Source organism: Thunnus thynnus, chromosome 12, assembly GCF_963924715.1.
Source record: "Thunnus thynnus chromosome 12, fThuThy2.1, whole genome shotgun sequence".
Classification (NCBI taxonomy): Eukaryota; Metazoa; Chordata; class Actinopteri; order Scombriformes; family Scombridae; genus Thunnus; species Thunnus thynnus.
The window spans coordinates 4,175,949-4,188,504 of NC_089528.1; the positions used below are offsets into that span (position 1 = coordinate 4,175,949).

At 40.7% G+C, this 12,556-nt stretch overlaps 1 protein-coding gene across 3 annotated transcripts; it reads left to right on the forward strand.

Annotated features, from left to right (window-relative positions):
• Nucleotides 1-1,214: 1,214 nt before the first annotated feature.
• olfml2bb (olfactomedin-like 2Bb) lies at nt 1,215-10,857 on the forward strand. Of its 3 annotated transcripts, none has more exons than XM_067604891.1 (9): nt 1,215-1,915; nt 2,939-3,211; nt 3,334-3,441; nt 4,632-4,799; nt 5,165-5,411; nt 5,500-6,042; nt 6,196-6,372; nt 7,991-8,187; nt 8,761-10,857. In XM_067604891.1, the coding sequence occupies exons 1-9, from the start codon at nt 1,649-1,651 to the stop codon at nt 9,148-9,150; spliced, it is 2,370 nt and encodes a 789-aa protein (XP_067460992.1). In that variant the 5' UTR covers nt 1,215-1,648; the 3' UTR covers nt 9,151-10,857. The 3 variants fall into 3 exon arrangements, with proteins under 3 accessions (XP_067460992.1, XP_067460994.1, XP_067460993.1); XM_067604893.1 differs by having other exon boundaries at nt 6,199-6,372; XM_067604892.1 differs by having other exon boundaries at nt 5,168-5,411.
• Nucleotides 10,858-12,556: the final 1,699 nt, after the last annotated feature.

Below are 12,556 nucleotides of genomic sequence, written 5' to 3' on the forward strand. Positions count from 1 at the left end.
AGCTCATGTAGACACCTGGCTTTTCAGGAAAATTCTTTAATGTATTGCCTGTAGTATGTGCTCAATAACATTGAAGGCTGTGATGCAATGAGACATGTGCAGCAGTTGATGTCAAATCATCAGGTGAGTCAAGGATCTCAGAAAAAATCTCTGAGCCTTGTGGTTGATAAGTATTCCTCGCTCCATCTTTCATCAATGATCGCAACTGAGAACCTGTGTCCCATGGAGCAGCTGGGGCCATTCAGGTAACATTCAACAAGATCTGTGGCCAGCTCGAGCGAGGGAGGGCGGAGTGTGAGCATTTTTCTCTTTACAGGGAAACTTTTCACCAGCACTCAACATGTGTTCTTTTGGTGCCAAAGTCCCTTTTTTTCCACAGTCCTCCTTCTGTGCAAAAACGTATTTAAAAGTTTATCTGAAGCTAATATGAAGCTTCAGTCGTCCAAATGAATCAAATCAAGTAGATATCTTTCAACATTACAGTCTTTTTAGTGCCAAAGTCCCTCTTTTTGTTACTATACTTCCACCACAGCTCAACAGGGAAACACTGTCTGAGGAAACACAAAGAGGGAATTTGATGCTGAAAAGACAGTAAATGTGGCAGATATCCACTGGATATGACTAACTCAGACTGCTGAAGCCTCATATTAGCTTCACATCAACTTTTAAATACATTTTTGCACAGAAGCAGAACTGTGGATTTTGTCCCCCGTCACTTACATTGTAAGTGCATCATGAAGGGATCTTCTAATGGTCAGTATGAACAGGAGGAATGATTACAGCAAGAAAAACGTGTTTCAGTGTTCATTTGGGCTCCTGACTGTTGTTTTAAGACAAAAATTTTGAACCCATCCTTTAAGGATTTTTACACCCACCTACCCATAATCAATGCAAAAGATTAATTAAAAACCCTTTCTGTGAATATTTCAAACCCCCTAACATAAGCCTAATTCCCATCCCCTTAATAACACCTTTAATTGATAATGAATGAAAGGTCAAATAGGGGAAAGTTATATACAATTTAAAGGGGGTTTTCAAATTTTCAAATTAATAGGCAAATATCAGACTATCATACCAAACACTTTGATTACATGAAGGTGTTTGGTATGTTTTCAGAGGTGAATTGAGGGTTAATTGTGTCCCACAAAGGTCTCTATCACCCTCCCTCTCTCCCTCTCCCTCCCCCCTTCTCTCTCTCTCTCTCTCTCTGCAGGCTCAGTCTGGATCAGTCTAGACCGGAGCCGGTGTTGTATAGAGGTCTGTCTCCACTGACGGTGCCACCAGCTCACCGGCGACACGTCACATGGAGCCGAATTAGAGCTCTTGTTTATAGGTGAAACTCCTATTATTTCTTAATTTCTTATTCAATCTGCGTTGTTTTTCAGGCTAAACTTGGACCAGCGTTCATTCAGTGCGTTGGAGATGTTCATAAGCTCTAAGGACCTATCCGTCGTGTTGAAACATTTTAGATCTTTTTTGAGAAGTTTGATGTAGAAACCGGTGGACTGTGGGATACGTAGGCGTTTAATTATCCAGCGCTGTCAGACTGGACCTGCTCTGCCATTTCTGGCGTCATCTACCTGATAATTCCCTGTGACTATAGTTTATCCACAAAGTGCTATTCATTGTCTTCTGCTTCTGTGGAGAAATGTGGCGCAGATTCTCCCTGCTGGTTTTATGGTGTGCTGTGAGCGGATTTGATGCTCTGGAGGCGGATAGAAGCACGGATGCCAAGCCGGAGAAGATGCTGCTGACGGAGGCAGCAGAGCCCGGGAAGCCGGGCAAAGGTTCTCCCGGGGAGCAGCTTTCCCCGCAGAGAGGCGCTGCTGTTGGGGCGGATGGGAAAGCTCAGCAGCGGCCCACCACTGAGCCTCTGGAGGATGAGGTGGACAACCAGGAGAACATCATTAGCCAGGTCAGGAACACCAGCCCGATATATCTCCTTTAATGACAAACTTCATTTACGGTCATGTCAATTAATAACAAATTGCTAACAGCAAAGGCGCAAAGGACGAGAAGAAAGTTTTCACACATTTTGTAAATTAAAAAGTAACACTCTTTAATTCGGCATCAACCAACAAATTAACCCGCACTCCTCACTGTAAAATAAACTGTTTAGATATTAGTTATCTCAGTTTAGCGGGCGTGTGAGTCAGTGGTAAAAGCTGATTTAATCATAGTGCAGTTCTGTGTGGGCTGTGCTGCATTAAAAAAAAAATGATAATCCTGATAATGATGGGAAATATTAAATTGCCAGAGCTTAAAACCAAAACCAGTTTGATTTTCCTCTTTCCATAAGATCTCGTTTGATGTGATTTGCCAGCAGACTTGTGTGTCAGATCACATCTCAGTTGTTACTTGGTGAACTCAGCAAAATTTTCCATCCACCTCATCGAGCGAAAACCGCAGGAGAATTCAAAGCACGTGTCCTTTTTGGTCATATATTGCTTATTAACTGTAAAACATAGGCCTATATGTATCATTTCGTGAAAATGTGATTAAGTGATTGCATCAGACAGAAGTTTTAAGATTTACTTTCTTTTTCCTTTAAACACAATCCAAACCCCACAGTTTGTCAGTTCAACTCAAATGACGTGGTAAACCAGACCCAGAGCTGTGTGTGTGTGTGTGTCCGTGCACCCCAGTGACAGTTTGCATCCTTCTGGTGGTTGGTTATATAATATCCTTCCAACTGTAAGTGCTCCATAACCAAAAAGTGCCTGTTTGTAAATGTCTGTAGCTATCTTTTTCCCAGGCGGCTCACCACTACTGCAGCTGCAAACCATCCCACTTGCTGCAACTTTTGTTTTTGTTCGTGCAGAATAGTACACAGCAATAAAATAAAAATAGCTTAGTATATTATTATTTAAAGCTTCCTTTCATATGAGCACACTGGGAAAGATGATGAGTAACTAAAATCTTTGTGCCTCTCTTTCAGTTGCTGGGAGATTATGACAAAGTGAAGACTGTGTCATCAGGGTCTGACTGTGTCTGTCGCTGTATTGTTCGACCAATCAAACGCTCTGACTGCAGCCGTATCCATGACAGCGACTCGGCGTCACTGTCCCAGGATTCCTACACGGTGGAGACGGTTACCATGGGAACAGACTGCAAGAAGTGTGTGTGCATGGCTCCCCCTTCAGCTGTCAACCCGTGTGAGGGAGAGTACAGGCTTAAAAAACTGCAGGAGGCCAGCAAGGATGACATTAAGGTAGACACACACACACGCACACACACTCTTACTTTTAGTACTTTATTACTTTTTGAAATACATTGTTCATAATTTTCTGTCTCTGCCTTTCTTCACCTTTCTCTGTGTTTTTGTGGTTTTAGCTGGCAACTATCATTGATTTGTTGGAAGGCTCTCTGTATGGGATTGACTTGTTAAAGATCCAGTCTGTCACCAACAAGCTGCTGTCCAGGGTGGACAACATGGAGAAGGTCAGCACACAGTATAGCATTCTGCCCTGCATGATAGTATTGCTCTTGGTTTGCACCATGATACAGTAGTCACGGCAATACACGAGTATTGTCTTGCAATGGAGAGAATGTTATTCCCAACTAGTTCAGAAATCTGCTTTCCATAAGAAAGAATGCCACAGGCTGGTAGATGGAGTATGAAAGTTTCCTTTTTTGTTAACTGTGAACTGAAGAGACACAAACTGTGTCAGGGTGGAGACATGATCCCTTTTAATTCAAATGGCATTTTCAGGAGGGAAGATGACATTTCAAGCCACAAAGTCAAGTAATACCAGTACTGTCCAATGCTTTACAAGTATTTATTAAAACATGATGCATATATTGGTGTAGTTAATCGATAATGACCGGTAATAACAGTGGTATCCCTTCTTCACCGTGATGTTTGAGCCTCTCTGTGCAGAATGATTTATGTGAGTTTGTTTTCATATCCAGTTGCTGAAGGTGGAAAGTTTCTCTGTGTTTACCAAAAATCTTAGTGTTTGTGCACTGGAGACTTCAAGTTTCCACATCACATTTATGTAAGCTGCATGCTGGACCACGATTGGCTCCAAAATAGTTGTGTTACAAATCACCCTCTTGGGTACACTTAGGTACAGTGAAGTAGGGGACATCTTTTGTCCAGCAATGAACAATATTTCAATATTCATAGATTCTGTATTTAATGATTTTTTTCATGTAAAAATCATATCAGACACAAGTTATTATTCAAAGACGACTCTTTTTATGTCTTAAAACATGTGTGGAGGGGATCTTAAACAGTTTGAGGGCAGTTTAAAACTTTTCCTATTTTATAGTTTCCTTCTTTCACACACTTAAAGAAGGAACAAAAATAGAAAACACGCCTGCATAACAGATAAAGATTTTGGAAGCTTAAACATTAGATTCACGATGCACCAAAATCTGCAATATGCGTTTAGTTTTATTGAGATCTGTGATTCACATCATTTTCATACTCAAACAGTTCAGTTGGCCTTCTGAACTGTATGGAATCATCTGCATCTATTATATTTCCTCACTCATTTATCCAGGTTTTTATTTTCAGTTGTCACTGTATATATACAATATATTTAGAAGTAGTTCCTGAGTGTGCCTTTGTAAATGCCAGTTATTATGGACTGTTTATGTATTGTCCTCCTATCTGTGCACTCCAGGCTTTCACCCGTAATTTTACAGAGAGAGTGAGAGAGAAAGAACGTGTGAAGGAGAGAGCGAAAGAAAAGGAGAGAGAGAAGAAGGCTCAGCAGCAGAAAAAAAAGAAAACAAATGATTTGGAGCGTTCTGGACCGAAAAGTGGAGCAGGTGCCTACAACAACAAGCAGGTACGGTCTGTCCACAAATCAAGTCAGTTTGACTCTTTGTTGATTCATAATAAAGTCCTCATCCTGCATTAAGCCAATTTTAAAAATGTCATTATGTATTACCCCTGTCTTTCACAGCCTCAATCCAAAATTACCATTTAGTCTCGAACATTTGTCTTGTGACTAAAACTAGTTTTGGCACACAGTTTAATTTGGTGGTAAACATTATGCTGTCAAGGGTTTCTGCCTGTATGAATCAAAGTACCTGGCAGGATCAGAAGCTAAGACACCATCCAGCATCATATCTGTTACCATTGAAACATTGTTTTCTTAACTGAAAAGTCCATATTCTCTATAAAGTAAACAGAATGTCTCTTTTCCTGTAGCAGAATAATTATGACGAGACTTACGTAGGAGGTCAACTAAAGAGGAGCCAACTGCAAGATGGTGTGGAGCAACAACAGCCAGCCAAAAACAAGACAGGGACTCAAAAGGCAATCAAAGACAAGACGGAGCCAAAGCAGCCAATCAAAGACAAGAACAGCGTGGTCATCAGGGGTGTGACCTTTTACAAGGCAGAGGAGGGGAGCTTCAAGGAGGAGGAGGAGGAGGAGAGAGGGAGAGGAAAGAATAGTAAGTCTAAAATACCTTTATGACTGATATGCTGCATTCATGTCATACTCTGAAGTAGGAAAAATCAATACATGTTCCTTCTCTACAGCAAGTGCTTCAGTGGACCTGCTGATCCCTTATCAGCTCCCACTTACCAGGATTATCCCCACCCGGAGTTCAAGACCTTCAGTGACTGTTCCCACCAAACATGACATCAAGCACTTCCCCAGGACACCGAGAATGCCCACACCCACCCAGCAACCAACAGCTCCCCCGACTACCATCCAGCAAACCACACCTACGACCAAACCAACTCCCACTACTGTCAAAATGACGACTCAGTCAACTACTAGCATACCACCGACAACACGGACAACACCAACAACAACAACGACAACGACAACAACGATAGCACCGACAACAACGACAACAACGACAACCAAACTGATAACTACTTCCAAACAAACTACCACTACTACAACTACTACACAGCCACCCAGTCCTGTCACTCAGCATAAAAGCTCACCCTCAGACACCAATATCAGTCCACCCATTGATGTGTCTCCAACGGCAACGTCTGAGCAAGGATCCAAATCTCGACTCAGCTGGACGGAGAGCCCCGCTGACCAGCCAAAGACCACAAAAAAGCCTGGTACAGATACATACAGTACAGTGTCTTCATATAAACGAATTATTTATCTAGTAGTGAGTGTACATGTTTTCTATAAGAGAAAAATGATAATTACATGATAGACAGTCTTGTCAGTTTGAATCACAGTGTCACCTTTCATGTGTGTTCTTGAAGCAGTGTGTAAGGACACAGTAGCCAGCATCTCAGAACCTGTCCAGCAGAACTCTTACGGCCTCAGTGACGGAGCCTGGATGAGAGATGCTCGCGGCCACGGCAGTGTCATCTACCTTACCAACGGTCACTATGGTGACAACCTCCAAGAGTTCAGAGACATGGACTCCTTCAAATCAGGTATAAGACTTGTGTGTGAGTTAGTGTGTGTGTGTGTGCAACTCTGTGTAAAAGAAAATCAACCCATAATCTTTTTCCATTAAGGACAAGCCAGTTTCTTTTCAGGTTTACTTTAAACGTTTCACAGTGATTTGCCTTTGAAATATTTAAAAAACATTTTATGAGATCTGCATGGCTGCCACATACCCTGTTAATGATCCAGAAGTAAACAATTAGTGTGCTTTGTTTCAGTCCAATTCAGTTTGTGCTTGAGCCAGATGTTGCCTTTAAGAACAAATTAAGTCTCAGATCAAGCATTAATGATTTATAGAAGCTTTATTAATGTAATTGTGTCATTAACACCCGAGTATCAAACCCCACTGGCAACTAGAAATTCCGCATTAAAAATTAAAAGTATAACTATATATTAATACAATAATAAAAAAATTAGTGGAAACTCAAAACAAAAGAACAGGAAAAGACGTTTCAGCCAGATTTGATTAATGGAATACTGGAGGTATAAGCAAAAACTATAAAAGATTTTTTTGATTTACAATGTTTTTTGGAAACTACGGAAGCCAAGAATGGCCATGCTTGTTATCTCGAGATAACAAAGTTCGTTTTCTCATGATAACGGGTTAATTTATTTCAGTAGCTCGAGAAAGTAAAAGGCTAATTTCTTGAGATAACAAGAGAAAACAACTTTTTCCTGGCTACCGGCTCATTTTGGTCAGTAATAAGAGGAAACGACCTTTTGTTTTCTCGTGATATATTCTCGTGAAATAGTGAAAAAAAACAATATTCAATGACTGTTATATGTGTCAAAGAAAAAAAGCAAATCCTCACATTTAAGAAGCTAGAACCAGAGAATGTTTGGAATTTTTTCTTAAAAAATGACTCAAACGATTAATTGATTATCGAAATAATTGTGGGTTAATTTTCTGTCAATCGACTAATTGTTGCAGCAGTATAGCAAACTAGACTAGAGTATGGGTGTCTTTTTCAAATTCATTATTGGGATTGGTCCTTCAAACTCACCACTCGTTAGTTATTGTCAGGCAGATGCTTAAGTTTCACTATCGCAAGTGTGTTTCAACAACACTCGGGCTAGCAGCTAAAGTTAGCATACTTCGAATTCAGTTTCCTCTTCAAATCCTACATAAACTAACAAACAGCTAGTGAAACAAAGTTTGTTGTGATAAACTGACAATTATTATCTTGCACTAGCAACCAACATTAGCTTATTTGGCTAATGCTAGTTACATAATTGGGGTTGCTTAGCTGTCTAACAAACATAATACCATCCCCAGTCTGAGGGTTCTACCACCTTTCACCACTGCACCAGTGTTCACTTAAATTTTAGAGATTAAATAAACCAAGAACAAAACACACACGTCACCAGCAAATACACAGAGGTTAGAGAAAGGCCTTTAGAAAGCTTTAAAAAATAGCATCCATTGAGGTAACAGCTATTGTACTAATTATTTAGTGCAAAGCGCCAGTACAATATTGTTAGAAAAATATTTTCTATAGATAATGGATGGATGTGTCACGCCTTCATATGTAGTCATGGTTACATTACAAGTCGTGTGGAAGATGTGAGCCTGACCAGCTGCTTCTGTCTGTTCTTCCTGCTCAGGTCAGGTCAGTAATTCATACAAGCTGCCCTACAGTTACACTGGAACAGGCCACGTTGTGTTTAACGGAGCTTTCTTCTACAACCGCGCCTTCAGCAGGGACGTCATCAGATATGACCTGAGACACAGATATGTAGCTGCCTGGACCACGCTGCATGACGCCATACTGGACGAGCAAGTTCACAGGACACAAACTGAAGTAAGAGCCACTGTGATTTAACTGTACCAGAAACACTGGGTGATGATTTACCCGAGGGATGTACACTCGGGACTCTTTAAAGGGTCATTAAAGGTCAGTGAGGGGAACAAAAACACTACAAATCACTAAAGAGTTCGAAAGGGCAAATAGTGAGGGGCCAAGACAACTGCTGGGGATGTTTTTGTACATTTGTTCCCTGTTCAGAACAGAAATATTTCTAGGTTTACTGGTTACTTTACCGTGATAAGTGAAAAAGGTTTGTTAAGTACAGAATTGCAGTTAGGAGATGATTAGTCAAGCTTCTCATAAAGACTGGAACCAGGGGAAATCAGCCAGTTTAATAAAACACTGACCATCACCTCTAAAGCTCATTATGTTGTATCTTCTGTTTAATTTGTACATCAACAGAAATGTAAAAATGTCACTTTGTAGATTTAGGGGGAGTGACATGCTGTTACTATTTCTTGACTATCTTAACTATCCACCTGAAGAAAATAAAAATGTCAGTTTGAAAGTGTGTTAGAGTTTCAGATGATTTGTCTGCTGTGCATTAGTATACATTTTATTTTCCAGGTGCAGTTTGCTGTGGATGAGTCGGGCCTGTGGGTGCTCTACCCTGCTCTGGACACAGAGGGCTTCCACCAGGAAGTAATGCTGCTCATTCACCTCCGCTCCCGAGACCTGCAACCAGTACGGAGCTTCCGCACGGGTCTTCGGCACGGTCGCTACGGTAACAGCTTCCTGGTTTGTGGCGTGCTCTACGCAGTGGACAGTATGGAGCATCACAATGCCAACGTGACGTACGCCTTTGACACACACACGCTCACGCACACTGTGCCGAGCCTGGCGTTCACAAACATGCACACACACACCTCGCAGCTGACTTACTGTCCGCTGGACAAGAAACTGTACGCATGGGACAACGGACATCAGATGTTGTATGATGTCATCTTTGCTTATTAGCATGAAGGATGGACACTTGAGGATAGAAAGAATAAAGTAACTGAACAGATATTTTGTTAATGATGTGTTTCTAAATGACTGTGGATCAGTCTAACTGAACGAGTTTTTATATGGACCTCAGCTGCTGCTCTGCCACACGCAGCAAAGTCAGTGTTAACCAGTCAGAGTGGAAATGCATTCACATTTGGAAAAGGACAAACCCCATGGACCATATGTATGAATGTAAATAGATGCATACACATCTAACTCTGTTTCTCCATGTGGAGAAATTTCCATTTCCTCTCTTTTTCTTCATAAATCAGACTGTGCTGGTGAAATCACTGTGGATCCACATTTAGCTGTAAATGGTTCTACAAATGCTCGTAATTAACATATTAATCCCATTCAATCAGACAATCAAGAATGTGGTTGTCCACATCCATGTAGACACACTTTCTCACATCAAGCTTATTTTTCATAAGTAATAATCACTGTGGAGGACAGTTCTTCATATGTACAGTACATGCTTTAATCTTACATCAAAAAACATGGTGCTCACCTGAGACTCATCACAGAACAGGTTGGTTTCTGTTTATGAGCCTCCTTTAGGCAACTGAAGTTGTGCAGTGGGATTGATCTTAGTAAAGGGGATATTCACATCTTCACAGATTTTACATAGTTCACTCACTATTCAGCTTGTAAATACAGTAGTAGTATTGTATAGTCGTATGGACAATAACCATGATGATGTCATCAGGGTTATTGTCTCAGCTTTGGCTTTGTGTTGTAAACCGAGGGTGTAAAAAATGATCTCAACTCAAACATCCATTCACTAGGTTTTTTATCATTTCCCTGGTCAAATGGAGGTGTGAAGTTAGACATGGGTATTGGACATTGGTCTTATTAAAACGATGTTAATGGTTGCATCATGGGAATTGTAGGATCCGGTGTTTTGGTGATTCAGGATATCTCACCCTCTGATGCATCAATTTTGCTTTCTTTTTCTAATCTGTTACTTGTGAGTCCCCTACCATGGAAGTGCAATACTTAAGTGTGGAGTCGCTGGATTTCCCCTGTAAGACAATCATGGAAAACTCATTTTTTGTCGTTATTTTGTTGTTGTGTAAATTCATTGACAAAGACCTCAGACATTAATTTACAATGTCAAAATCAGATCTGCCTGTAAAGGCTTATGCCACTAAAAATCAGCAGCTTTCCAAAACCTCTGGTCAATAAGCTACTGTGATGGTGCCAAGTTAGAAATATAATGTCAGGTAAAACCAGACTCGTGTCTAATACATGTATGTTCAAGTATGAACTGATTCTGGTAATAACTGAAGACGCAGATACTTTATACTTCAAGTGTTGCACCTAACTGCAGTATAATGCCTTTGTCTTATTTGATCAAAGCTGTAAGTGTGTGTTTTGTATACTGTGTGTCTGCTTGGCGTGTTGCATACTCACCCTCACTGCTGTCCAATAATATTCCTCTCATATAGGTGGGAACAGAAGCTTTAGCCCTTAGTCGGTGCCTTCATCTACCATTGAAGTCCATTTATTTAAAACCATTGTCAAACTAGCACATGCTGCACGCTGCTTTGCTTGTTTTAAAAAAAATCCCAAGACAAGGTTGATTTCAACTGCTTCACTACAAGTCTGCCTTTCTGTTTTGTGTATGCTGTAATTTATAATAAAACATTTCAAAAAAGATGAAGGCGAAAAAGCTCCCTCCAGTCTTTCTCCATGTCTTGTTCCTTCATTCTCCTCAGTCTGTCCTGTGCTTGTCCTGCCTGCTGTGGACATTATTTCTGGGGTTGATTTAGTTTTCCTGGAAGCAGCTGAGCCACTGGAAGGTTCCCAGGGTGGAAAATAAGTCCCAGCCAGATACTGGTGAACCTCCTAGTGAGAATACTCAGGACACAGACCAGAGCTTCTACATGTTAAAGAACCTCACATAGATTCAAATAAGGTCAGTGAATAGTGTTTTGAAAGACTCTGTGTCATTTCAGTCTGGTTTGGTTCAGCTCAGCCTGTTTCTCTTTAGATTGGATCAAACTGAAAAGAGGATCAAAATGCAATAAAATACTTAACACATTTGTAAGAATAACACATTTTCAAAGCAGGAGGGCACATGGGGAGTTAATATGTCTACTTCATGGACCGGTTTATGGGACCTTTGTTCCAGTCCTGCAGCTTCTGACACATGGTTGCTAATGGACTCTCCAGAGAACTCAACCTGACACACACATACACACACAGAAAATTTCCAGGGGAATATTAATTACAAACAACTGCTGCATCTTTATCTTCATGGTACGATGTTACCAATCTAAAATGTGTTTTTACAATAACAGCAAATTGGATGCAGCCCATATAAAATAGGGCAGAAATTAGATTCAAGAAAAGAGGTTTCCAACAATTTCAAGATGTATGCATAAACAACATATTGACTATAAATGCATGAATTACAGCAGAAATGTTCCATTAAAGCTGATTAGATCCTCTGGAGATGACATGAAAAGTTACAAAATCATCATGTCTATGTGGTGGTGTCTATGTGTGTGTGTGTGTGTGTGTGTGTGTGAGCGCGCGTGTGTGTTAAGTGACCACCTAGCAAAGTTACAGAAGAAAGACGCCCATTCAGATCTACTGCACACTCAAAAAGCAGGATGAATATACGTGTGTGTGTTCTGTACAACTGTCAGTCTTAAAACCACTTGGTCTAAATGTCTGAGAGCATGAAGACCACACACACATGCACACACACTCCAGAAAAAACACACAAAGGATGCTATCTGTCCAAGTTCACAGAGCACACTCACACACACTGCATAATGTCTGGTTTAAAGATAGCAGTGGTATCTGCATACACATTCCTGACTGCCACTGAGCTGAAAATCTGCACCAAGACAGAAAAAGAAACGAAGAGAAATAGAGGAAAAAGAGGAGAGGGTATCATGGTAATCATCACCTTTGGTTCAAAAATACACTCAGAGGTCATTAACTATAGTAGGAGATATGGAAAGACCGAAAATCCACCAGAGAAGTCTGTGGAAATCGAGGAGTGAAAAGAGAGAAAGGGATTGAGAAGTAGAGGAAGGAAAGAATAGCAAGGTGAGGCAGAGAATGAGAGGGATGTGTGTAGAGGTCAAATGTCAGAGGTTATATGAGAGGTGGAGGACTGAAGAACAAACAAGATCATAAAACTTAGAATTCAAAGTGAGGCCAGAGAGACCTTGGGGGGCTTTTACAGACACCAGAGAGATTGTGGCTCTCAGCCCCAGACCCATTGGTTCCAACTGAAGACAGAAATCTGTACAAAGGGTCACAAATATATCATTTTTTTTTCTAAAAAATGCTCAGTAATTCCCAAAAACAGCTGGTCACTGTTTTTTAGCAAACGTTAGTCAAACAGGAGTAAATGATG